Below are 27,288 nucleotides of genomic sequence, written 5' to 3' on the forward strand. Positions count from 1 at the left end.
AACATCTGCGGTCTGGACAACAGCACCTCCTGAACGCTGTCCTCCACCACTCCCACCTGTTCCACCGCTTGAAGGTCTGCAGAGATTGAGGTGAACCTTTCCTCCATGCCATCAAACTAGTTAAGGATCAGCAAAGCTGCTTCCCCAGTGTGTGCTCCATTGCTGTATGCACCTCGGCCATAATCTCCACAATCCCCTCCGAGCTGGAAGAGAGAGTTGCGGGTCTGCCCGCCATCTTAGTTTTGCTCATGCGGCCCTTCTCCTGGTCCTTTTAAACTGATTTGGTCACCATCCTCATTCTTCTTGATCTTTCCGCTGCTTTTGACACTGTCGATCACAGCATACTTCTCGATACCCTGTCCTCACTTGGATTCCAGGGCTCTGTCCTTTCCTGGTTCTCTTCCTACCTCTCCCTCCGCACCTTTAGTGTTCACTCTGGTGGATCCTCTTCTACCTCTATCCCTCTGCCTGTCGGCGTACCTCAGGGTTCTGTTCTTGGTCCCCTCCTCTTTTCTATCTACACTTCTTCCCTTGGTTCATTAATCTCATCCCATGGCTTTTCCTACCACCTCTATGCTGATGACTCCCAAATCTACCTTTCTACCCCTGATATCTCACCTTGCATCCAAACCAAAGTTTCAGCGTGCTTGTCTGACATTGCTGCCTGGATGTCTCAACGCCACCTGAAATTAAATATGACCAAAACCGAGCTTCTCATTTTCCCCCCCCAAACCCACCTCCCTGCTCCCCCCGTTTTCTATTTCTGTTGATGGCTCTCTCATTCTCCCTGTCTCCTCAGCTCGAAACCTTGGGGTCATCTTTGACTCTTCTCTCTCCTTCTCTGCTCATATCCAGCAGACCGCCAAGACCTGTCGTTTCTTTCTTTACAACATCCGTAAAATCCGCCCCTTTCTTTCCGAGCACTCTACCAAAACCCTCATCCACACCCTTGTCACCTCTCGTTTAGACTACTGCAATCTGCTTCTTGCTGGCCTCCCAAGTATCTCTCCACACTCGTCCTTCCCTACACCCCTTCCCGTGCACTCCGTTCCATGGATAAATCCTTCTTATCTGTTCCCTTCTCCACTACTGCCAACTCCAGACTTCGCGCCTTCTGTCTCGCTGCACCCTACGCGTGGAATAAACTTCCTGAGCCCCTACGTCTTGCCCCATCCTTGGCCACCTTTAAATCTAGACTGAAAGCCCACCTCTTTAACATTGCTTTTGACTCGTAACCACTTGTAACCACTCGCCTCCACCTACCCTCCTCTCTTCCTTCCCGTTCACATTAATTGATTTGATTTGCTTACTTTATTTATTTTTTGTCTATTAGATTGTAAGCTCTTTGAGCAGGGACTGTCTTTCTTCTATGTTTGTGCAGCGCTGCGTATGCCTTGTTGCGCTATAGAAATGCTAAATAGTAGTAGTAGTAGGAGTATAACACTGATCTAAGCTTGCAGGGCTATTCGCGCAGCGATCTTGGATGGGCTGAGAAGACGAGTTTGCTGAGTGCAGTTACATGCAGGTTAGTTGAGGGAAGCTGGGAGCAGCAAAAACTGAGGAGCCCTTTTACAAAGGCGTGCTGAAAAATGGCCTGTGGTAGTGTACACGTGTGTTTTGGGCATGTGAAGAAGAATTTTTCAGCACACCTGTAAAAAAAAATGCCTTTTTTAAATTTTGCCAAAAATGGACATGAGGCAAAATGAAAATTGCCGTACATCCATTTTGGGTCATTTTGGCCATTGACCTAGTGGTAACTGGGCGATAATAACCTAAGCGCATCAAAAGCCACTTGGCGTGTGTCCAATACACATTTCCGAAAATACATTTTTTCAGATGCTTGTATTGGACGTGCGCCAAAAATGAAATAACTGCAAGAGCCACATGGTAGCCGGGTAGTAACTCCATTTTGGCATGTGTTGGGCACTCGTATACACGGTTTAGTAAAAGTGCCCTTGAGTGCCTTACTTCTCCATGACTCAACCAGAAGTGGACATTCCTTCCTTTAAGTATGTGAGGCTTGAAGCTAACTGTTCAGTAATGCTTCAGACTGCAGGTGCCGGTATTTGGAATTCTTTGCCTGTAAGCTTAGGTGTGATAATTTCGATCCTTCAGTGTAAGAAACAGTTAAAAGTCATTTCTTTTTGCTCAGGCTTTTTCAGTCTGAGTAGTTTACTTACTGCTGCAAGATATGTGTTGGTGAAGATGAGTTCATTTAGTAATTCTTTGTTGTAGTTGTGTGTATGCTATGTTTTTTTTGTGTCTTTCACTGTGTATGTTCCAGATGTACACTGCCTAGGACAACTGGACAGTGACAGTTTAGAAATGTATGTATGTATAAATAAACTATAAAACCACTCCTGGCTTCTACCTCCTCCTGTAACAGACCAGAATGTCCGGCTTGTCAGATAGTGGTGAGGATAGACAAAAGCTGAAAATCTAACAGACAGATACCCCCTGCTAGATCACCAGCTCGCTACCCTACACAAATTTGCAATATTGTTTTATAATTTGGCTATTCCATATTTGATTCTGAAGTCTGCTAGATTAATCTGTGGCCATGCAGGCTCCAGATGGCAATGTGAATAAAAGTTTGCAAGATGATGCGACTGTAATCAATATTTTTATTTATCAAAAACTGTAGGAACACGATAGCTGGATAAACAGCATGCTTTGCTTTAACAGAGTTATTTTTTATATTTAGTATTTTAACAATAGGTGTCCTCGAATCAGTAGGTAGAGAGAAGAGTGCAAATCAGACCCTATAGTACGGAGCAACCAGCAATCTAGTACACCGAAACTGTACTAGTGACTTTAATGAATTCATTTAAACAGACAATCGCAACTGGCAACAACATACTCCTCCTACAATTCGACATGTCCAGTGCCTTCGACAGGGTCAACCACGGAATACTACTAAATATCCTTGAATACTTTGGAATTGGAGGTCACGTTCTCAACTGGTTTAGAGGATTCCTGACCACAAGATCATACCAAGTAATAGTGAAAGAGGATATTTCAGCCCCATGGACACCTGAATGCGGAGTCCCCCAGGGATTCCCCCCTCTCACCTATCCTCTTTAATCTAATGATGATACCCTTAGCCAAGATGCTAGCCAACCACAACCTCAACCCCTACATATAAGCAGACGATGTTACGATATATATCCCGTTCAAACACGATGTAAAAGAAATCACCAACGAAATCAATCAAAGCCTCCAAATCATGCACTCCTGGGCTGATGCATTCCGACTAAAACTCAATGCAGAAAAAACACAGTGCCTCATACTTACCTCACAATATAACAGAAACAAATTCATCACCATATCCACACCAAACCTCTTTCTTCCAATCTCAAATAGCCTGAAAATACTGGGAGTTACCATTGATCGTAATCTCACACTCAAAACCCACCTGAAGAACACAACGAAAAAAATGTTCCATTCCATGTGGAAGCTCAAACGAGTAAAACCTTTCTTCCCAAGATCAATCTTCCGTAACCTGGTTCAGTTAATGGTGCTAAGTCACCTGGACTACTGCAATGCACTTTATGTGGGATGCAAAGAACAGACTATCAAGAAACTTCAAACAGCCCAGAATACAGCGGCCAGACTCATATTTGGCAAAACAAAATATGAAAGCGCGAAACCCCTAAGAAAAAGTCTTCACTGGCTCCCACTTAAAGAACGTACCGCATTCAAGATCTGCACAGTTGTTCACAAAATTATCCATGGAAATGCCCCGAGCAACATGATGGACCTCGTGGACCTGCCTCCCAGAAATGCAAAACGATCAGCCCGCAAATTCCTTAATCTACGCTTCCCTAAATGCAAAGGATTAAAATACAAACTAACACATGCAACCAGCTTCTCCTACATGAGCACGCAACTATGGAATGCACTTCCAGAGGACTTGAAAGAGATCAACGAAATAACTAGCTTTCGTATATCACTGAAAACTTCTCTCTTTAACAAGGCCTACAACGAGAATCCATAACCATCATAACACTTCGTCACCTCACCCTATCCTGATTCACCTTTCTAACACTTCGCTCAGCTCGCTGCTTTTTACGATCTTGTTATTACACCAATTGCATCTGCCTCCATAACAGGTCTTTATAAGCCACAATGAGCCTGCAAATAGGTGGGAAAATGTGGGATACAAATGCAATAAATAAATAAATCTTCCCCGTGAGACCACCCTTTCCAAGACGGAGTCATGCACGATTCTTGTGATAGGGACCATAACAGAAGCCGTGAGGCAGAGGGGGTGTGGCCTGCACTGAGCAGCAGCTACAACTCTAGTCACCTTTAGGGCAGATCTTTCATCTGGCCTCATTTCTATGTACGTCTCTCCAGCAGCACAGAAAATGTCCCGAATCTTTTCCACAGAGACATCTTCTTTCTTTGGTTACTGCCAGTGTTGCCACCCTTGTGCCAAATCTGCCAGGCTCTCAAGGACTCTGATCCCAGCTTACTCGAAATGGGCGGGGCTTTAGTGCAAGCCCATTACTCATACATCCCGCCCCCATCTTCTGAGCGGACAAACGACCATCTCGGGTCACGTGGTACTTAGACGGCCTGACAGATAGGAGGGGAGAAGGCGGGTCCTATGGGGAAGAAGGGGCGGAGTCTCGTCATCATACAGAACCACGAGGGTAGGGGAGGAGCTGGGGTGCGTAGTGGCGCACAGTGTACTCTAACCTCCTTGCTGGAAAGCTGGTGGTGGCGGAAGTGACGTCTCACCCGGAGGGGCCGTAGTAGTGTGTGGAGCTGCGCGGGTCGTAGTATAGGCACTGTAGGCAGGCCGCGCCGCTGCCTTGCTCACGCCATGGCGGCCGGTGCCGCGGGCGGCGGGGCGCCCTCCGAGAAGGGGCCCTGGGTGCTGATTAGGCCCTCGGTGACGGAGCTGGTGCGGGAGGTGCGCAGCAACATCCTGTGCACGGTGACGGGCTGCGGCAAGGTGCTGCCCAATCCCCCGGCGCTCAACATGCATCTGGTGAAGGCTCACGGCGTCCAGGTGCGGAGCGCGTGACACCTGCTGGGAGGGGGGGAGGGGACATTGTGCTGCGTGCGCAGGTGTCTGCACTGCAGGAAAGCTCGCGGGGTGGAGGTCGAAGCTGGGGATAGGGGTCTGTAAGTGGTGGAGATTCTTGCAGAGATATAAGTAGCAAGGCTCCGGCAAGTGTAGGTGAGCAGTAGGGCTGAGTACGGTGGAGGTTGAGGTCAGGTAGAGTAGACCTCTGCAAGCAGCAATATTTGGTAGGGTAGAGGTGGAGGCTGGGTATGGGCGACTGTAAACAGTAAGAATTGGCACGGTGGAGATGCTTGCAGGGTATAGGGACATGTAAGTAGTAAGGCTCGGCAGGGTGACACTTGACAGGTCCAGATGAGTGGTAAGATTAAACAGGGTGTAGGTTCAGGGGTGTGCTGGTAAATTTTTAACAACTGGCTCTCTCACTCCGGGCATAGCCGGCCCTGAAAAAATTTTTTTTGGGGGGGGGGAATACATGCCTCTCTCTCCCCTCCCTTGTGCAGGCATACTAGGCATACCTTTGCCGAGCTCCACCAGCCAATAAATGGACTGCCACCATTCTCTGCTGCTTGGTTCTGGTTCTGAGCAGCATGATGGAACCTTCTTGCGCTTGCATGAAAAGTCCCAGCCTGATGCTTAGAGTCAGAAACAAGGAGCAGGGAGCAGCAGCAGTCTATTTACTTGGCTGGTGGGGCCAGCATCACTGCCAGCAAAAAAGAGAATTCAGGAGGGGGCCCAAGCCCACATTTTGGGAGTCAGTTGTTAAAGTAGCCATGGGGAGGCCTACTTTAACAGCCAGCTCCCAAAATTCTTAAAAACTTAACAAACGGCTCTCGCGAGCCTGTGAGAGCCCGCTCCAGCACACCACTGTGTAGGTTGAAGTCAGGTATAGAGATTTGTAAGCAGTAACGCTCGACAGGAGGTGGAGGCTAGTTATGGGCACCAGTAAGCAGTAAGGATCAGTATGGCAGAGGTTGTTCCAGGGTATATGCAGATATGGTTAGTGCAGTGGGCTATGATCCTGGCAACCTGGGTTTGATGCCCAGTGCAGCTCCCTGTGACCTTGGACAAGTCACTTAACCTTCCATTTCTCCACGTACAAAAAACTTAGGGGGTCTATCGAGCAGGGACTGTCTCTCCATGTTCAAGTGTGAAGCGCTGCGTACGTCTGGTAGCGCTATAGAAATAAGTAGTAGTGGTAGTCTTTTACTAAGCTGCGGTAGCATTTTTAGCTCAAGGTAAAAATCAGCTGATAGTAAACACAGAGCTCATTATATTCCTATGGGCATTTCAGCATTTACCGCCTGCTGATTTCTACTGCCAGCCAAAAATACTAACAGGGCTTAGTAAAAAAGAACCCTCAGATTGTGAGCCCCTAGTACCTGCATATAATGTGTGCAGCACTGCATATGTCTAGTAGCGCTATAGAAATGATTAGTAGTAGGATGTAAGTGGGAAGGTGTGGCAGGGTAGAAGGTTGAAGCCAGATAGTTGTAAGACTCAGCATGATATAGGTTGAGGCTTGTTTCAGGGTATAGGCATCTGTACGCAGTATGCCTTTGCAGGGTTGAGATAGTCGGATATCTGTAAGTGGTAAGGCGGGGTGGAGGTTGAGGCCGGGTATTAGGCATCTCAGTAAGTGTAGGGCTCAGGATGTAGTTTTAGCTGCACCAGGTCTTGGAACACACATAACCAGTTGATTCTTGGGCTTCCATAATGAATATGTATGAAAGAAATTTGCTTGCACAGTCTCATCAGTATATGTAATTCATGCATGTTCATTCTGGCAAGGCTTAAACCAGATTGAGTGTACCCTGAGGGACTGGGTTGAGAAACACGGACTTGGAAAATGAAGCGTGGAAAACTTAGTTGTGATCCTGTGTTCTACACAATATGGCACTGCAGATTGCAATTGAGTAGTGAATATTAGCATAAGTCTGATGGTCCTGAATTCGGAGGCTCAAGGCTAAGCTGTATTAGCATCTTGATCTCACTACATTCTTCATTCTGCAGTGTCTTGTTTGCAGTTGTTGTTTATTTTAAATCTTTATAATGCTGGATTGGAAAAGTTTCTAAGGCATCTTTAACAGGCATGATCCTGAAAACGTTTTCTTAGAGAGGTCCCATGTACCATGTTTGCTAATTCTTATGTTACTACTACTTCTTATAGTTTCTATAGCGCTACTAGACGTACACTGAACATGAAAAGACAGTCCCTGCTTGTCAGAGCTTACAGTCTAGTTAGGACAGACAAACAGGACAAATATAATTAAGGAGGGAATGATAAAACATGGGTACAGAACGAGTGAGTAAGGGTTAGGAGTTAAAAGCTGCATCTTAACATGCAGATATCCCTGAATTGATAATTTTTTTTTAATAAAGTTAAAAATAACCTGGCAGAATGAAAATCATAGTTTCATAAGATACTATAAGTAGAGGAGTGTGGTAGCCGTGTTAGTCCACTCTTAAGGTTATCAATAGAAATCAAACAAAATAAAACATGGAAAAGAAAATAAGATGATACCTTTTTTATTGGACATAACTTAATACATTTCTTGATTAGCTTTCGAAGGTTGCCCTTCTTCCTCAGATCGGAAATAAGCAAATGTGCTAGCTGACAGTGTATATAAGTGAAAACATTCAAGCATTGTTATGACAGTCTGACAGGGTGGGAGGATGGGGGTGGGTAGGAGGTATGCATGGGGACATCAAAGCATATCATTGGTATTCTAACAGGGTGGGTGTGGATAGGTGAGGGGAGGGTGATCAACAGAGACATACAGCTTTATGGTTTATAATGGGCTAGGAACCCCAGATCCTTGTTAAGTCCTTTCTGTTGGGTGTTAAAATATTCAATCATTCTGACTTCAAAGGTCTTGCGTTCTTCCCTCACCTATCCACACCCATCCTGTTAGAATATCAATGATATGCTTTGATGTCCCCGTGCATACTTCCTACCCACCCCCCTCCTCCCACCCTGTCAGACTGTCATAGTAATGCTTGAATGTTTTCACTTAAATACACTGTCAGCTAGCACATTTGCTTATTTCCGATCTGAGGAAGAAGGGCAACCTTCGAAAGCTAACCATAAGATACTATGAAACATAGTTTGAAGTACATCAGCTTCAGTGAACTTATGCATTTGTACAGCATATTCTGATTTAGCCTCAGTGTGGGTTGTGCTCACTGTTTTCATTTAAACTCTCATGTCTGTGGTGACTCATGGAGAGAATCTCATTCCTACACTAGTGACTCAAGGCTCTGATAAATTGGTAGTTACAGGTAAGCGAATCTAGGTGCGTTCTATATAGAATAAATATCAATCTCTTTCTTGACCACTGTAGGTAGTTTTGAGAAAATAAACTTTTGGTTTAGTGCCAGGCAAGCGGGTGGTAACCAGATGCCATCCAGTTGAGAGATAAAAAGAAGCATGCCTTGGTAAAGCTGTAAGCTGTGGGGGAGGCTAGACTGAAAGCAGCAGGCTAGCACTCCCTAGAAACCAACCATTTGAGTACTGACAGGTTGTAGGTGGCTTTGTAGCATCCAACAAGGCCTCGAGGATTTAGGCAGCCAAGAGAGTAATTTTAGAAAGACTTTTTACATCTAAAACTCAGCCATATACATGTATAAAAATACACATGGGGAGCAATTCCATATATACCTTCATTTAGATTTTTAGGGATATTTCTGGGTTTTGCTTTGACCTTCACCCCTCAAATATCTCAAGTTGTAAAATCTGGCTTTTTCTTTCTTCTTCATCTAAGAGCAGGCTGTAACATTTTGGATTTACCCTCACTGTGTTCTCTGTATTATGCTTACATAAATTCTCACTATGGCTACTGTAATTCTATCTATGCAGGTGTCACAAGGGCTAATCTCAAATGTCTCCAAACATTACAGAATACCGCAGCATGCCCTATATCTAATGCCAAACAGTATGATCGTATTTCTCCTCTATTACAGCGCTTGCATTGAGAATCGGATCAAATACAAAATTTTTACAATGACATAAAATTCTGCACACAGCCATTCCTTCCTACCTAGCAGCCCATATTGTCCCTTATACACCTTCTCATATGCTTTGCTCCCAATTCGATGAGAATCGATGTGCTCGGCTGCTTTTTTTCTTTCTTACCCTGGTCCTCTGAAACTCTTTCCCTCAGCATCCGAGGCTTGCAGATTCATATGAATACTATTGAAAACTTTTTTTTTCAATTTGGCTTTTGGACAATAAATGATCTTCAGTTCGGCTTAAGAGTTATTTAGTTTATCTGACCAATCTTTTGCAACAGGAACAGGAAAAGGCACTTGCTAATTTATATTGATAAATATAGCTGAATCTGGATTTTAGATAAATGTTTGTGATTGGTTTGAGTCTGGTGAATGTTTGTGCTAGTGATGGCTGGTCTTGAGTACCTGAGCTTTATCGAATAACTAGTAAAAAAAGGCATGTTTTGTAAACAAATGAAATGGGCGCTAGCAAGGCTATAGAGAGAGTGAGAGTGTGTATATGTATGTGTGTCTGTGTGTGACACAGAGAAAGTGTGTGTGTGTGTCTCTGTGTGAAAGAGAGTGTGCACAGGTAGGGTGAAAATGAAGAGACAGCAGTGAAATTTTACATAGGACAGCTGAACCATTTGAGGTGTGTTTGTGTGTCTGTGTGAGAGAGTGTGTATATGTGTGTGGGTGCATGTGTGTGAGAGATAGAGACAGTATAAGTGTGTGTGTGTGTGCGTCTGTGTGAAAGAGAGTGTGAAATGGTAGGGTCAAAATGAAGAGACAGCATTATAATTGTACATAGCACAGCACAAACATTTGAGGCAGTTCTTGCCTTATCTCCCCTACCACCCCCTCCATACCCAACGATTCGTTCCTTGTCTTCCATCCCCTCTGTGTCCCGTATGTGTGAGAGAGAGGTGCTAGCAGTCCCTGTGATAGTGGCAGGTCAGTTGCTCATTATAGCCAGTTAAGAGTGAGAGTGTGTGTGTATGTGCTGTTTTTTTTCCTTCCTTCCTATGCCCTCCATGTCCGTTGTTTGTGTGGAGAGCAGAGATCTATATGGTTGTTTTAGCGTTGCTGTTGACGTCGCATAGCAGCTGTGTGCTGCTGGTTTGCATTGTTCCGTGATGTGTCTTATGTCACGTTCCGTCGCTTAGTAATGGGTTTGCGATGCGATTGGTTGAGTGTCATTGGTCCGCCCTCGACGTCATGACGTTTGACTTGGGGGGCGAGGCCAACACTCATGGGCGAATTCCGGGTTTCACCACCATGCATTTAGAACGTTGGGACTTGTGGAGGCTTCAGAACGTTGGAGGTGCGTTTTATATAGAGAGATGGCGTTCTTTTGTTTTTATGTTCTGATTGTTTTAATTGTGTACTGTAAACCGTTTTGCTTTGATTACAAGAGAAATAGTATATCAAGTGAAATAAAAAAATACCTTAATACCTCTATAAAGTAGACATTCTCAGGTGCTGAGTCAGTCACATTTTGGGGTTTGCACATGTCTTTGCAAAGTGCATAACCTAGCAGACATACTTGTGAATATTTATGCCTGGTCTGGAGCAGGCAGAAATATCCAGGCATGTTTGCTGATAATGATACGTATATAAGTTGCAGTTTCGGAATGGAAAGTTCAGTTTCTCAAATTTCCACTTTCTATTCATGTGCCAACTGCTTGTGACCAATTCTAAAATCGCCATGTAAACATTTAAGCAACAGCCTGCCTGGTTTTAGTAGCTGTTGAGATTATCACAACAAATAGTGGTAAAACATTAAGGTGGGGGAAGGAGGATACTGGTGATTAAGGTGAGTATGGGATTTGGTATGCTAATCTGCCAGGATGGTAGAGAACCAGTGAGAAAGATGGATAATAACATGAGCTTCAAGGAGCACAGGGAAACTGGACGACTTACAACAGCCTCATTAATCTTCGTGGCTGTGGGAATTATTACAGTGATGTGGAAAAGATTTAACACCCCTCTCGATTTCCCCTATTATTGCATATATGTCACACTGAATCGTTTCTGATCTTTAAAGAAAATGTAATATTAGACAAAGGGGAACTGAGTAAACACAGCACAGTTTTTAATTATAACTTTATTTAAGGAACAAAGTTATCCAACACCCATGTAAAAAAAATAACTAGTTAACCAGTTGCCCAAATTTATTTAAATCTGTTTATTGGAAAAATAACAGGACAAATACAAACAAACATATTAACACAAACTGAACAGAAAGCTTGGTTTCTTGTAGCACCATGTCAGATCAAACCAAATAAAGTCAATCCATTTATCAGGCCTTCTAATTCCATCTCCCCTAAATCCTATTCCCCCACTCCCCAAAACCCCAAAGATATACAGCAAACTAAGTAGAAGTAAGAAAACTTCCATGAACTCTAATAACTTCTGCTAGGTGTGATTCAGAATCAAACTCCTTGCTGTCTGTGTGAGAGATTGTAAATATGGATCCCACACAGACAGATAATTGTGCTCTTTTTGCTGAAAATGCGGCATCCCTCACCTCCCAGAATGCCAGAAGATGAACCCCCGGCCTGCCAGTTCCAAACAGATGGAGGGTCTGGGGAAAACCAGGAACCCAGGAGGCATTTTTCCCTACTACAATAAACTTTCGAATAAGTGTCTTCTGTGGTCCGCCCATGTCTCCTAGTCATGAATAATGAATAATGAATTTTGTCAGAAAAATAAAAAGCTAAATCTTCTGATGTTTAAGAACTGTGATATTTACTACTACTACTTAACATTTCTAGAGCGCTACTAGGGTTACGCAGCACTGTACAGTTTTACAAGGAAGGACAGTCCCTGCTCAAAGGAGAACATACATATTTAGAAGAACATACATCAGAGGTCAAGCTCTTAAAAACCCCAGAAAGTTTTTTTTGGTCAGAATGAATAAGTCGAATTTGGTTCGCATAATATTGTTTCTTAGCCAAGCACATAGCCGACTTATATTGTCTAATAGAATCTTTCCACTGAAGTTTTTTTTTTTTTATCAGGCTCCTTTGATTGTCTCCAATGATGTTTAAAATGTCAGTACGCTCCCTTCAAATTACATAGTTCTGATGTATACCTTGGTGTGTGCTCTTTATTTAGATTAGTTTTCATGGTTATGGGAGTTAGGTCATTATAACAGTTAAATAGCCTGTAATCCAGTTGTCCAATGAAGTAAAAGATTAGCTTCTGTTATATGTAATGATGGACCTACTGAATTCCAAAAAATTCCCCTTTTTTAAATTAATTTAGTATGAGATTGGGGCATTAAAGACAAGCCCCCTGATAGGCAGCTGGCAGCGCTGTTGACGTCAGCTGCCGGCGTTGAACCTGGATATTCAATGCAAGACCATATTGGTTGCCAGCATTGAATATATGTTTGTTTTTTTTAAAGCCGAATAGCTAATGCCTGGTTAACTTGATATTCAGAGCTAACCGGAAATCTTGCCTCACCAATCTATTATGTTTCTTTGAAGGGGTGAACAAACGTGGATAAAGGTGAGCAGGTCGATATTGTGTATCTGGATTTTCGAAAGACATTTGACAAAGTAACTCATTAAAGACTCCAGAGGAGTCATGGTAACATAGTAGATGACGGCAGAAAAAGACCTGCACGGTCCATCCAGTCTGCCCAACAAGATAACTCATATTTGCTGCTTTTTGTGTATACCCTACTTTGATTTGTACCTGTGCTCTTCAGGGCACAGACCGTATAAGTCTGCCCAGCACTATCCCCGCCTCCCAACCATCGGCTCTGGCACAGACCGTATAAGTCTGCCCAGCACTATCCTCACCTCCCAACCACCAGCCCTGCCTCCCAACCACCGGCTCTGGCACAGACCATACAAGTCTGTCCAGCACTATCCCTGCCTCCCAACCACCAGTCCCGCTGCCCACCACCGGTTCTGGCACAGACCGTATAAGCCTGCCCAAGAGGTAGTGTTCTTTTGTGGATTAAAAACTGGTTAAAAGATAGAAAACAGAGAAAAGGTTAAATGGTCAGTATTCTCAATGGAGAAGGGTAGATAGTGGGGTTCCCCAGGGGTCTGTGCTGGGACCGCTGCTTTTTAACGTATTTGTAAATGATCTAAAGATGGGAGTAACTAATGAGGTAATTAAATTTGCTGATGACACAAAGTTATTCAAAGTTGTTAAATCGCAAGAGGATTATGAAAAATTACAAGAGGATCTTATGAGACTGAGAGACTGGGCATCCAAATGGCAGATGACTTTTAATTTGAGCAAGTGCAAAGTGATGCATGTGGGAAAGAGGAACCTGAACTTATAGCTACGTGATGCAAGGTTCCACATTAGAAGTCACCGACCAGAAAAGGGATCTTGGTGTCATTGTTGATGATATGTTGAAACCCTCTGCTCAGTGTGCAGTGGCAGCTAAGAAAGCAAATAGAAAATTAAGTATTATTAGGAAAGGAATGAAAAACAAAAATGAGGATGTTATTATGCCTTTGTATTTCTCCATGGTGCGACCGCATCTTGAATACTGTGTGCAATTCTGGTCACCGTATCTCAAAAAAGATATAGTGGAATGAGAAAATGTACAGAGAAGGGTGACAAAAACGATAAAGGGGATGGGACTACTTCCCTGTGAGGAAAGGCTAAAGCAGCTAGGGCTCTTCAGCTTAGAGAAAAGGCGGCTGAGGGGAGATATGATAGAGGTCTATAAAATAATGAGTGGAGTGGGTAGACATGAATCACTTGTTTACTCTTTCCAAAAATACTAGGACTAGGAGGCACACAATGAAGCTACAAAAGTAGTACATTTAAAACAAATAGGAGAAAATATTTTTTCACTCAACGTGTAATTAAACTCTGGAATTCGTTGCCAGAGAATGTGGTAAAAGCAGTTAGCGGGTTTAAAAGAAGGTTTGGATAATTTCCTAAAAGAAAAGTCCATAAGCCATTATTTAGATGGACTTGGGGAAAATCCACTGTTTATTTCTACCATAAGCAGCATAAAATGTATTGTACTGTTTTGGGATCATTCCAGGTACTTGTATCCTGGATTGGCCACTGCTGGAAACAGGCTGCTGAGCTTGATGGACCTTCGGTCTGTCCCGGTATGGCAGTGCTTATGTTCTTATAGAAACACAGATGTTGCAAGAAGAGGGTCCTTTTCAACCAGCTGTGGTCGTCTTCTGCTCTGCCTTTCAATCTGGCCTATGCAAGCTTGAACTGTGCTACTGTTGTGTCTCTCAGAGTCTCCTGCTGCCAGTCAGTTCCAGGTGTCTACCGCAGTCTCAGTGGAAAAGTATTCTCTCATTCTTTTGCAGTTCCCCTCCGTTCAGTTTCATATGATGACGCTCTGTATTTAACTTTAACTTCTCCACCTCGCGCCTGGAATAGAGTTCCCAAGCCTGTATGTCTAGCCCCGTCTTTGGCCGTTTTCAAGTCCAAACTTAAAACCCACCTCTTTACCATTGCTTTTGACTCCTAACCATTACTCACTTGCCCTGTCCTTTATCCTCACCTCTTTATTCCCTTACCCTTAATTGTTCTGTCTGTTTACCTGTCTTATCTAGATTGTAAGCTCTTTGAGCAGGGACTGTCTTTTGTGTATGGTGTACAGCACTGCGTATGCCTTGTAGCGCTATAGAAATGATAAGTAGTAGTAAGTAATAGTAGTCTGAGTACCAACTGAAGTATTTATTGGAGAGAGTTTTTTTTGTATCAATAAATTTTTATTGAAAAATTATATAACAGAACTATCAGAATAAAGCACACCACAACATCAAAAACCACTGAACCCACCCTGCCTCCCTCCCCCCAGTAAAACACCACAATCCCCCTTCATTAATGTATCATCATCCCTCCCATACAATCCCCCTGTTGGAGAGATTTTTATTTTTTTCCTGATACTTCTCTGACATTGGGGACTATAAGGCTCATTTTGTCTGGCCAGTTGGAGTGGAGGAGTGGCCTAGTGGTTAGGGTGGTGGACTTTGGTCCTGGGGAACTGAGGATCTGAGTTCGATTCCCACTTCAGGCACAGGCAGCTCCTTGTGACTCTGGGCAAATCACTTAACCCTCCATTGCCCCATGTAAGCCGCATTGAGCCTGCCATGAGTGGGAAAGCGCAGGGTACAAATGTAAAAAAAAAAAAAAAAAATTTTGTTTGCACGAGAGGCTGTATGTGCCCGAGAACCTATATTTTTGTGCTTAGAACATCTTGAATCTGTTTCTGAGGATGAAGCTTGGTTTTAGAGCGCACTGGAGTAAATTGTAACATTTGTATTGAAGTTAATTGTACCTCTTTTGTTTTGCAGCATGGAACAGTCAATCCAACGGTTAAAAAGAATTTGAAAACAGCACAAAAGCTGTACTGCTGTCCCATAGAAGGGTGTCCTAGAGGACCAAACAGGCCGTTCTCTCAGTTTTCTCTTGTAAAACAGGTAAATATGGATTAACAGTTTTGCCACATGTCTGTTGTGATTAGTTTTCACAGTTATTTTTAGGGGAGGAAAGCAGAAGGGTGTTAACTTATTGGGGATTTTTTAACCGCCTTTATGAAGAGATTCATTATGAAGAGCTTTTGCATTAAACTTTAAACAATTTTTGTTAACGGCATAATAATAGTAAAATGACCACATATAAGCATAGATATAATTGAGGTAAAATTGGAGATGGGCAAATTGAATCCTAATAGAAATAACATGACACACTGTCATAAATAAAGACGTTAAAATGTTTTCTTCCTCTTTTTGGTTCTGTTCTAGTCTCTTGGTAATTATAGTAGCATCTTTTAGGAAGGGTATGTCCATCTATCTGACCTATCTGTCAGCATCTGTTTGCACATGTGCAAGTAAGCAGATTCATAGGGCTTCACTAAAGTTGCAAAGAGCAGGGCAGAGCAGTCAGCAAAAGCTGGCAGGAATCCCCAAATCCCTCGGCAAAGAGGGGCTGCAGCAACGAAGAGCCAGCAGGAATTCCTGGGTACCACTGATGAAGAGAGAGGAAAGGGGCATCAGCAGTGAAATGCTGGCTTGAGTCCCTGGGTTCTGCTGGTGAAGAAAGAGGGGGACAGTGGCAGCGCAGAGCTGATGGGAGTCCCTGGGTTCTGCTGGCAAAGAGTCAATGGCAGCATAGAGCTTGAAGGGTGATGATGGGCCAGGCTTCAGAGGAGGAGGTGGAGCATAAAAGAAGAGGAAAGGAGGAAAGAAGAGGGGCAGAGCATACAGGAAAGGGGGGGATCAGAAGAGAAAAGGAGGAGATGAAAGAGAGTGACAGAGGAGGGCAACAGTTTGCAAAGTAGGGTAGCAGGGGAGGGAGAGTGCTTCTCACTCACATCTCCTGCCATCCTGCTGAGACATGCTTTACCATGGTTGTTTCAACCAAGACACCCCCACCCCTGAAATCTGTCTTAGCCTACAAATGGAGGAAGGGATAAATGTGCTATTGTCATACTGTAAAGGTGCACTTTTTCTTTTGCATTTTGAAACCTTTTTGTTTGCAGTGGTGTATAGTGTGCCATTTTTGTGGCCATGGCCCCTGTCATCTCATCTGTAGCTCATGCTGTATTTGTACTTAGGGACAAATATTAATCGCTGCCCTGGTTTCTTTACATTCATAGAAGTGCAAGTGGCCAAACAGAAAGAACTTGTGACAATTTAGTGTTTAGGTTTCAAATGTCTTCAAGACTGAAATCAAGATTGGAAAAGGAAGAGAGGATCTTAATGATTTTTCTTTGTTTTAACTCTTAGTTCAGCGGTTCCTAAACTGTGTGCCAGGGTGCCCTGGGGTGCTACAGCAAAATCACAAGGGAGCCACAACATATTTTAAGACCCCTTCAAAATTGTGGCACCCATGGAATGGCTGGCGGGGATGCCCAAGCCCCACTAGCTGAAGCGATCTGCTGCTGGAGCCCCAAGCCCCATGCTGCCTGAGAAAGCTGGGTGTGTACTTCAGCTGTTGACACGGGCACTTCTGCACATGCTCAGTTCATGCTGAACTAAGCATGTATGAGAGTTTCGGTGTCAGCGTCAGAAGTATGCCCTCAACTTCCTCGGGCAGAATGGAGCTTTAGGCCTCCAGGCAGCGGACTGCTTCAGCTGGCGGGGCTTGGGAGTCCCCGCCAGCAACTGTAGGACTCCATGCTGCCATTGTTGTTGCCACCGGTGAGGATGGGGAAGACCTAAGAGGAAATGTGTGGCCTAGGGGTGCCGTGAAAAAATTACTTAAATACTAAGTGTGCTGTGAATTGAGAAAGTTTGGGAACCACTGTATTAGTTGAATTATCTAAACATCCCTCCTCTTGCTCCTTTTTTTCTTTTTTTGGACATGTTCCAGCATTTTATGAAAATGCACGCAGAAAAGAAGCATAAATGTGATAAATGCATGAACTCGTATAGCACCGAATGGGACCTGAAACGGCATGCAGGCTACTGTGGCAAGACCTTCCAGTGTACATGCGGTTGCCCTTACATTAGCAGAACAGCGTTACTGTCTCACATCTACAGAACGGGGCATGAAATCCCTGCGGAGCACAGGTAATAATGCTATCCAAAGAGCCCCTCTGTATTCTCTTAAAACATTGTGTAGTCCACCGCCTAGAGAGGTAGTGACCTCCATAGAAGGTTGACAGAAACTAAAGATCAGATGACCCACAATCAATTCTGTCTCCCCATAGAGCTGTCCTGTCAAAGGTGGGCTTAGTTAAAGGAAAAAAGTAGTTCCAAGTAATTCACCCCTTAAGGGTATTTTGCAGTCTGGAATGTTCAGGATTTTTCTATGTCTCCAAATGGATGGTGAACGGTTCATGCAGCTCTCCTTTTGGTGCTTGTTTGTCAGCTCCTGACCCCGTGGTTTCTGTGTTCAATTTCTGGCCTTAGGGTCAGATGCACTAAACCTTAACGACCCTCTAACAACCCTTTAACGAAGAAAATTCGTAACCGCTGCATGCATTAAAGGCCTTTTTCCAACGAAGCAAGCAGCTAACGAAAACGGAATACAAAAGAGTAACTAGCATTGTAATGTGGGCGATTCGGGATGCACTAACACTACCGACGATCACACCGAATCATTTACCACGACATATTAAACGTATGGTCAGAGCAGTCGTAAAGGCCTGAGCTGTCATCTCCCCGCTGCCCCCTACACCATAAAAATCAAAGCTGGCATCTTTAAACAGAAAGTGAGAAAAAAAAAATAAAAACACCACAAACACTGACTCCCTGCTTTCCCCTGCATAAAATATAAAAGCTTTCCAAACATCAAAAAAGGATCGGGAGGGGGCAAAGGAGCTTATCAGGAGCGTCCTGTATGGACTGCCTCCCCCCACCCCCTCCCGAGATCGCCGCTGTTCCCCGCTTCTGCCTTTTACTAAATTAAAAACTGAAAATAAAAATCTAAACTTTTGCAGCGCCGGACCCCCCTCCCTTCCTGTCTTGATCTTCTTTTCCCAACATTGCTCCGCCTCCCGCCATCCTCCGCCCCTTGCCCCGCCCCCATGAGTACGTCGCCGCCGTTCCCCCCCTCCAACGGACCCCCCCCCCCTCCGCTTTACCAGCCTTTCAGCCCCTCTCACCTGTGTGTGAAGGCGCTGCACGGGATGAAACAACGGATCGTCGATCGCTTCTGCCTCCACCAACGTCTATCTCCTTCTTTCTGTGCCCGCCCTCCTCTGACATAGGAAACTTACGTCAGAGGAGGGCGGGCACAGAAAGAAGGAGATAGACGTCAGTGGAGGCAGAAGCGATCGACGATGACACTCTGTAGTGTTTTGTCCTTCTCCTCCCCCTACCCCAAATGCTTCCCTTCTCTGTGAGGTAGCTCAAGGGGTCAAGCGAGGCTAATAAACAACTTTGGTGTCTTTGAAGATCGACAGGTTTGACAAGTATACTAGTTTTTTTATTGTACTTTTAGCAGAGGTAATTGAGTTTTTGTTGCATTTAAGGTTCTGGAGTTTTCCTATTTCTCAGAATGCTCAACCATTATAGAACGTCTCGCTCTTTGTTCCTAAGCACTATCAGTAGCGGTTGTATCCCCTTTATTCTGCTGCATTGCTGTTCCTTTCTTTGCCTTTACTTGGCTCATTTTTTTTTCTGTTCAAGAAGTTTGAAACTGCTGTCTTGCTGTTTTATAGTGCTGAATTTGTATGGGAAGGTCTCTGCCCCAATATATATTTTTTCATCTAGCAGCTTTTGACGCTTCCTGCCCTTGGTGGTATAACTTTCGTTTTTATCTTGAATAAGTCTAATGCATTTTTTTTGTCTAGGCAGCCTCCTGTAATTCTTTTCAGCAGGTTCTGCAATTATCATGACTTTGTTGGGTATAATCCTCTGGAACATATTTAATGGGGGGGGGGGGGGGGGGGGGAAAGATTCTGCTTATCCATCTACAAGATTGGTTTGTTTCGTTGCTGGCTTCTCTGTTTAACGTTCCCGTGACCTGAGTAGGGCAGCAGAAGGATGGTGTTTACTTTGCTCATTTTGAGTACCTTCTTGCGATAGTGACAGGATGGTACCTATTTTTGAGGCTCTCTGGTATGGCTTGGGGGCTCTGTTCTCTCCTTTTTTTTGTGCCTCTTGCGCCTTATAAATTTCTCATTTCATGCAGCTGCCTGCATCAGCAAACTTCCAGCAACTTCCTGTACTGTTTGGTGGCTTCTGTGCCTATCTGGCTTTTAAATCACATTTCTGTGCTTTAGTTTTCCAGCAGCGTTTGCATGTGTCCAAAAATCGCCTCTCCAGCATTTCGGTATTTGCCCCTGTGAGGTTATTAGCAAGCCTTCTGGGACTGGATTTTCGATGTGGCCTCCTCTATTACATATTGATACCACTTTCCTTATGTCTCTCTCCATTTTAGCTGCAATTCGTGCACTGCAGTTTTGCAGAATATTCATTTCTGGTTTTTCAGCGATTTTCATGTGTGTGTGTGTTTTGTTTTGTTTTTTCTTGCAGCACTGCCTGGTCCTGATTTGATTGGTAAGAATTCTTCTACCGCTTTTAGCTCTCAATTCTTGTGCTTCAGTTTGGCGATGGCTTCTATTTAGTTCTTAGCAGTGCCTTCATGTCCTGCATGTTTCCAGCAGCTTTTGTTCTCTTGACCCAGAAGTTCCGGCTTGTATCTTGGCACTTCCTTTTTTAGCAGCGATCTTCCGTGCTATATGATGTCAGGGGCCTCCCTTCTGTACGTTAGATCCATTTTGTTACAGTGAGCAGCATTGAAATCATCTAGTCCTGCACATTTCCTGTGGTTTCTCATATTCATGTTTTCCTTAGCATTCTTGAGCTCCATGTTAGTGAAACCCATGCTGTGTAAGGCAATGTCTGTCTTACTGTCTTACATAATGGATATCCTGGGTTTTAGATAGTTCTTTGGTTTCTTAGAGGGTAACCATAAACTTTATACAGAAACCATTAATGTCAAGATAAAACAAGAATGTTAAAAAGAAGAAAAAGTAAATTTCAATATAAATTATGTGATTGTGCTCAGTTTTTTTGGTGTGTTACATAGACCGGGGTCTAGAAACGTATAACATCACCATTCCACCATCATCGCACACCCTACCTTCACTACCTTAATATTTCGATTATCAATCTTTGAACAAAATAAAAAAACTACTTAACATGAGTGGGGAGGGTGAGGCAGTATTCTTCCGGGCATTCACGTAGGTGTCCTCAAAGGACAGATAATGTTATTCGAATCCAATCCAATCCGGGTCAGTGTAATACTTTTAATTTTCAAAACCACCAATTATATCCGTGACTCTACCACCTGTAGGAATCGTTGTATTTTTTCAAAAAATTGTTCTTTAAATAATAACAACATAAATCCCAACTTCTAAAGATATATTCAATTGCATGAATGTATTAACTGCAGATACATAAATACATGCCTCACTTCAGTTATTGGAAAAGTAATGGAAGCGATGCTGAAGGAAAGGATAGTGAATTTCCTGGAAGCCAATAAGTTGCAAGATCCGAGACAACATGGTTCTACCAAAGGGAAATCGTGCCAAATGAATCTCATTGAATTCTTTGATTGGGTGACAGGAGAATTGAATCAGGCACGAGCTATGGACGTAATCTACTTAGATTTCAGCAAAGCTTTTGACACGGTTCCCCACTGGAGGCTCTTAAATAAACTGGATGGGCTGAAGATAGGACCCGAAGTGGTGAACTGGATTAGGAACTGGTTGACGGACAGACGCCAGAGGGTGGCATGTATTTATGTATCTGCAGTTAATACATTCATGCAATTGAATATATCTTTAGAAGTTGGGATTTATGTTGTTATTATTTAAAGAACAATTTTTTGAAAAAATACAACGATTCCTACAGGTGCACGCTGCACACATGATTAGTTCTTTTTTCTTTGGACTGGTGTAGTAGCTAGTGGAATAGCAACATTCCATGTAGAATCTCAAATAGTAGCAACAGTGGAGGAGTGGCCTAGCGGTTAGGGTGGTGGACTTTGGTCCTCTTGTTTCCCCCTCCCCCATGCACACTGCCACCTCTTTCCATCCCATGCACCTACAGCTAACATGATCCCCTCTGCCACTCTCGCCCCCCCCCCCCCCAGCACATACCTAACAGCTACATGTCCCTCAGAGCCGGCCTATATCTTTCTCTTTTCCTTCCACAGCTAACACTTTTTCTTCCCCAGTACCCCATACGAGCAGCACCATTTTTCCCTCTAGCATAACTTCCCACCCCCCCTTAGCCTCCTCCACTGGCATCATTTACCTACCTCTCCTCACAGGCAATTTTCAAGACATTCCCTCCATCTTTATCTGTTCTGCAGTGCACAGGAACTCTTCTTGGGCAGTCACAGGGAGCATTTTTGTCCGTATTGGCAGCTGGGGCAGGACCAGAGGCTTTGTGGGGACTTCAGCAGCAACGAGGAAGGAGCCTTTTCTGGCAGCGTTGCAGTTGGGGCAGGATTGGAGGCTATCTGGGGGCAGCAGTGAAGGAGACTTTTTGTCAGTTTTGCTAGCTGGGCAGGACCAGAGGTTATGTGAGGGTATCAATACCAGCAAGAAGGGAGTCTTTCTATATGTGTCGGCACAAGAAGCAGCTATACAGTGGCAGATCAGTCTCGGTAGCAGGCTGCTCTGTGGCCCAAAGCACATGTAAAGCAACCTTTACGGGGCATGTATGGGAAGAGGGCAGAATCTTGAATGGCACACCGGTTGAGAAGTACTGTACTAACCTACTGTATTACCTAGCCCTTCACTAGAAAGTTTTTCTTTACGCAAAAAGTAGTTTTTGTCCTGTGATGCTTAGGCCTTCTTCTTAGCTATTTTGCTGCCTCTGCACTAATGTTATCATTATCAATATACATTCCTTACAAATCTAATCTGACAGAAATCACCAATGAAATCAAGAGCAGCTTGATCATCATGGATTCCTGGGCAAATGCATTTCAACTAAAGCTCAACAAAGAAAAAACACACTGTCTCGTTGTCTCATCCTAACACAGCGCGGACAACCCCACAATTATCAACACCCCAGATCACACCCTCCCTATCTCAGACAGCCTGAAAATCCTTGGTGTTATAATAGACCGCAACCTAACACTAGAGAAACAAGTAACATCCACAATGAAAATGTTTTACTCAATGTGGAAACTCAAACGCGTGAAACAATTCTTCCCGAGAGCAACATTTCGCAACCTGATACAATCAAAGGTGCTAAGCCACATAGACTACTGCAATGGAATCTATGCAGGATGTAAAGAACAAACATTAAAGAAACTTCAGACTGCTCAGAACACGGCGGCTAGGCTTATCCTCGGAAAAACCCGATTTGATAGTGCTAAACCCCTCCGCGAAAAACTACACTGGCTCCCAATCAAAGAATGTATTGCTTTCAAAATCTGCACAATGGTTCACAAAATTATCAACGGTGAAGCCCCGGGATACATGACAGACCTGATTGACCTACCAAAATCATCACGAACGTACCTAAACCTGCACTACCCTAGTTGCAAAGGTCTCAAATACAAATCAACTTACGTATCCAATTTTTTCTACATAAGCACACAATTGTGGAACGCACTTCCAAAAGCCTTGAAAACTACGTATGACCACCTACACTCCCGAAGAACATTAAAAACTTATTTGTTTAAAAAGGCATACCCTACCAACCCAACATAAACTAGATCCTGCAATGCCTGTTAGATTCTATCTGTTAATGCTGTGGTACAAAGTTTTTAAAACGAAGTGGAAAAGACTATGGAGATTAGTTGATAAAATTTGCTTTTTATATTTTTATTTTGCCTAACACTAACCTACAATTCCTCCTTTAAACCCCAATCTTTAAGTTCCCAAAGCACAAAGCAAAATAGTGTTCACTTACCAGAGAAATGCTCTCTTCTCTCGGAACTTCTCAGAGGGAGGGCAGAAACAAACCAAGCTCTGTTGCTGTGTTCTTCCCTCCTCCCCCCCCCTCCAAAGCTTCCTAGTTGCTGATGCCATGTGTGACAAAATGCTATTAGGGCCATGTCCCTAGTGTCCCCCTCCCCCCATTCTGCTGCTTAGATTACACTTAGGTAAATGACCATAAAATCAAATCTTAAGGGTTGCAGTGGGAACACAAAGAGACTGTGTTGCCAGATGCACTCACATTCATAGATCTCTCTATATGTTGAATTTATTTTATAAAGGCAGTATATAACTTGTATTTCCCTTTATAAAATCCACCCCCCCCCCCCCCCAATAGCTGCTACATAGTTACATCTGCTCCAAGTCAAGTGTTGCGTGCTATTAGAAATCAACCCTGTATTTTACAAAATACACGCGTAAGTGCCAGCTACCTTTTCATTCTGCCCATTCCCTGCCCCTGTGAATACCTACATAATATCAGAAGAAATAAGCACTCTGTTTTCTGACACCCCCCCCCCCCCCCCCCCCCCCCGGTATTCAAAAGCATTTAACCATCCAGGATTGGCACCTGGCTGGTTAAATGCCTCATGACCAGCTATCCGGCAATCCTTGGCGGGGGATAGCCGGCTATCTCCTGTTGAATATTGCTGGTTAGCGGATAGCTGGTTATATTGGGCGATATATCCGTCTATCCGCTGATTTTCAGCCCCATTTTAGCGGTTATATTTAGCTATGTAAATACATGGGATATCTTTGGCCAGTTTGAACAGAGCTGGCTAAGTCTGAATATCGACTTAGCCGGTTATGTTCACACCAGCCAAAAATAAACTAGATATTCAATGCCAGTCACCGGAAACGGCCCGACGTTGAATATCTGGGTTTAGCACTGACTGTGGGAGTTAGCCTGGCTAATTCCTGCAGTCTGACGTTCCCTGAGTACCTAATTGTATGCACGCATATGCTGGGACAGTTTTATAAGTATCTCCTTTAAGCATATAAAACACTTCTGTGTGCTCAAGTCGCTTATCAAATTAGCCCCTATTGGAAAGTTGTTTAATAGCAATTTCAGTATCAAATCGTCCTTTTTTTTATTTTTGTTTGATCCAGGGATCCACCTGTTAAGAAAAGGAAGATGGAAGAATCCGTGCAAAATACGCAGCATTCAGCTCAAGTGGTTGGATTATCTACCCATGAACTGTTCAGGAGCAAAAATGCTCAGGACCTGGAGTCGTCAGAGCTCACACCAGTGGCTGCAGTGGAAGGCTGTAGCAGTACTAACATCACTGAACAAATTCTTATCCAACCAAAACACAATCACAAGAAGTTGCTACCAAAGCCTAAAATGGCTTTGATCAAGCTTCCTGTCATGCAGTTTACCCATGTACCCATTATTGTGTCCGTCGCCGATTATTCTCTCAAGCCTATTGCAGTTACTGTTGATAATCCATGCTCCGTTGTGAACACTGTTCATGTACTTCCTCAAACTATAGGAACTCTTATGCCCTCGTTAGACACGGAGGCATTTGTGTTGAAGGACACCAAGCCCTCCGTAAAAACAGTAAACTCCAGTCCTGTAGATCTGTCTAACACGTGTGCACAAGTAAATGTGGATAAAGCTGTATGTGATAACACCTCGCAAGAGAACGTGTGCCACAAGAATAGAATCGCATCAGACGTACAGACTGATTTATCCTACATTTCACAGAACTTGGTACCAGAACTTTGGCCTAGCAGCGAGTCTCCAGTATCGTCCTGTTCTCAGACAGACCTCACGTTCAGTGCTCAGGTTTCATTACCCATCAGTGTTGAGACGCAGACTTGGCTGCCAGATTCCAAGGTGATGTCATCTATCGCTGCTCAGACTGACACTTTTGGCGATGCCTGTTGCCCGTTGTATGCCATCTCTAGGGAGACTCAGACCAATGAAACCCCAATGTTTACAGACCACCCAGTACAAGTGGACCAAGCTGTGATGTGTAGTGACATTTTAGCAACATCCATCCGTCTTACACTGTGTCAACACAAACAAGCCTAGGAGAAAACACTCTCATTACTGAAAGCATGGACCAAAGATTGCTAGTTGGAAATGATGTTAAGGCATTAAATGAAGAGCCGTTGAAATCGGCGCCTTTTCTTGGGTTCAGTAGCCAGAACAGCATACTTCCACAGCAGACCATGACAGATAATCAGACTCAAACCATGGACCTGTTAAATGATCTGGCAAATATCTTATCGGCTAACTTGCCCAGCCAGGCGCTAGATAATCATGGTCTCTTGTCGGAGGCTAACGGTGGTGCAGAAGGACACCTGTCGGCAGTCTCAGCTCAAAGTACAGGCATTGATTTTGACATTGACGAGTTCCTCTCAGCCTCCAATATTCAGACTCAGACAGAAGAAACTGAGCTAGGCAGCATGAACTGTGAATCCCTAGACAATGAAACGCAAACAGACTCTTTATTTTCTGACAGTGTCACTCAGCCGTACAATTGTAGAGGGAATCCGAACTTCCTGGGTTTGGAGATGTTTGATACCCAGACTCAGACCGACTTGAATGTCTTGTTTGCAAACAGTGCTCCTCTGCCTCTCGGAAGTATTCTCAAACAGTCCAGCTTTTCCATGAGCACAGATTCCTCCGATACAGAAACTCAAACAGAAATGCCTTCCGCAACCCAAAGCAGTCCTAGCCATGGTTTGGAAAGCCAAGTTCAGCTTAATAGTGCTGAAACACAGACAATGGCTAGTGGGTTTGAAACGCTTGGAACCTTGTTTTTCACTAGCAACGAGACACAGACAGCTATGGATGACTTCCTGATGGCTGATTTAGCATGGAACACTATGGACTCTCAGTTCAGTTCTGTAGAGACACAGACATGTGACGAGCTGTTCTCTTTGTTTCAGACCTCTGACAGATTGGGCAGCTGAGCTTCATGGAATACCATAAGAGTCCCACAGAATGAATTCCAAGTGACTTGGGATTAAAATGCTCTTGGTAAAAGCAGTCAGACCAAATGCTCTGTGTCTTCATACGAGCCATGGCACTTTGGACTCTTTCACAGACAAGAGACAAACACCTATAACTTGAGGAGTTTTGCTTTAATGAAAGTAAACATTTTATAATAAGTGTTGAGCTATTGCAGAGGTCACTGATATTCACCTTAGAAGAAGAATGCATGTTTGTATATAGGGTTGATGTAAATGCTTGTTTTGGGGTTGAGTTTTTGGTTTGCTTAGGCGCTTTTTTTTTTTTTTTTTTGTCATGGAGTATTTATTTTTTCATTGAGCTAAATTAATATATGAGTGACTGACGTTTACTTTGTTTTATCGACTTGAAGGGTTTGGGGCTTTGGAAAAACCATTCCTCTATGTTAAAAGAAACAATAGGAGACTCGTTTATGCAAGTAACGGCTGTGAAAAGTGAACCAATTTTAGCTTAATCCAGATGACTGATTCTTTTACGTGGTCTCCTGTTATAGTTCCATCCATCCAATACAACTGTGAGCCTGCACCAATGATTACAGACCAAAGTTTACACACCTTTTGTTCAACTTTTATTTCTAAGCGGTTCAGAGGCAACTATCTCGGCAACTGTATGCAAAAGCAGGGATTGGAAACTGAAGCTCCTCAGTGCTGACTTTGCAGTTAAAACGTCATTGTCATAGTAGTCATGTTTAAGCCTGTAGTGGAAATCTGCATGGCCTGAGTCCTGTGCTGTTCTGTTGCTAGCTTCGTCGGTGCAGGACTTTTTTTTTTTTATTTTAGTGCTGCTGTCTTGCCATTCACATGGCAGAAGTGTTGTAAATCTGTTACAGACCTCGTGAGTTCGGCTTCAGCCTTGAGTTTTTTTTTTGTTTTGTTTTTTAGGCAATCAGTATGAATTAGAAAAGAATGCCTTATCTGGAGG

The 27,288-nt window shown here is 43.6% G+C and overlaps 1 protein-coding gene across 1 annotated transcript; it reads left to right on the forward strand.

The window, feature by feature from the left end:
* Positions 1–4,768: 4,768 nt before the first annotated feature.
* On the forward strand, positions 4,769–26,590 carry ATMIN (ATM interactor). Its single transcript, XM_030204507.1, is given in 5 exon segments — positions 4,769–5,020; positions 15,328–15,453; positions 17,348–17,547; positions 24,495–25,369; positions 25,372–26,590. Coding segments are annotated over 5 exon segments (2,328 nt in total). The 5' UTR covers positions 4,769–4,831; the 3' UTR covers positions 26,310–26,590.
* Positions 26,591–27,288: the final 698 nt, after the last annotated feature.

This window comes from Microcaecilia unicolor, chromosome 5, assembly GCF_901765095.1.
Source record: "Microcaecilia unicolor chromosome 5, aMicUni1.1, whole genome shotgun sequence".
Lineage (NCBI taxonomy): Eukaryota > Metazoa > Chordata > Amphibia > Gymnophiona > Siphonopidae > Microcaecilia > Microcaecilia unicolor.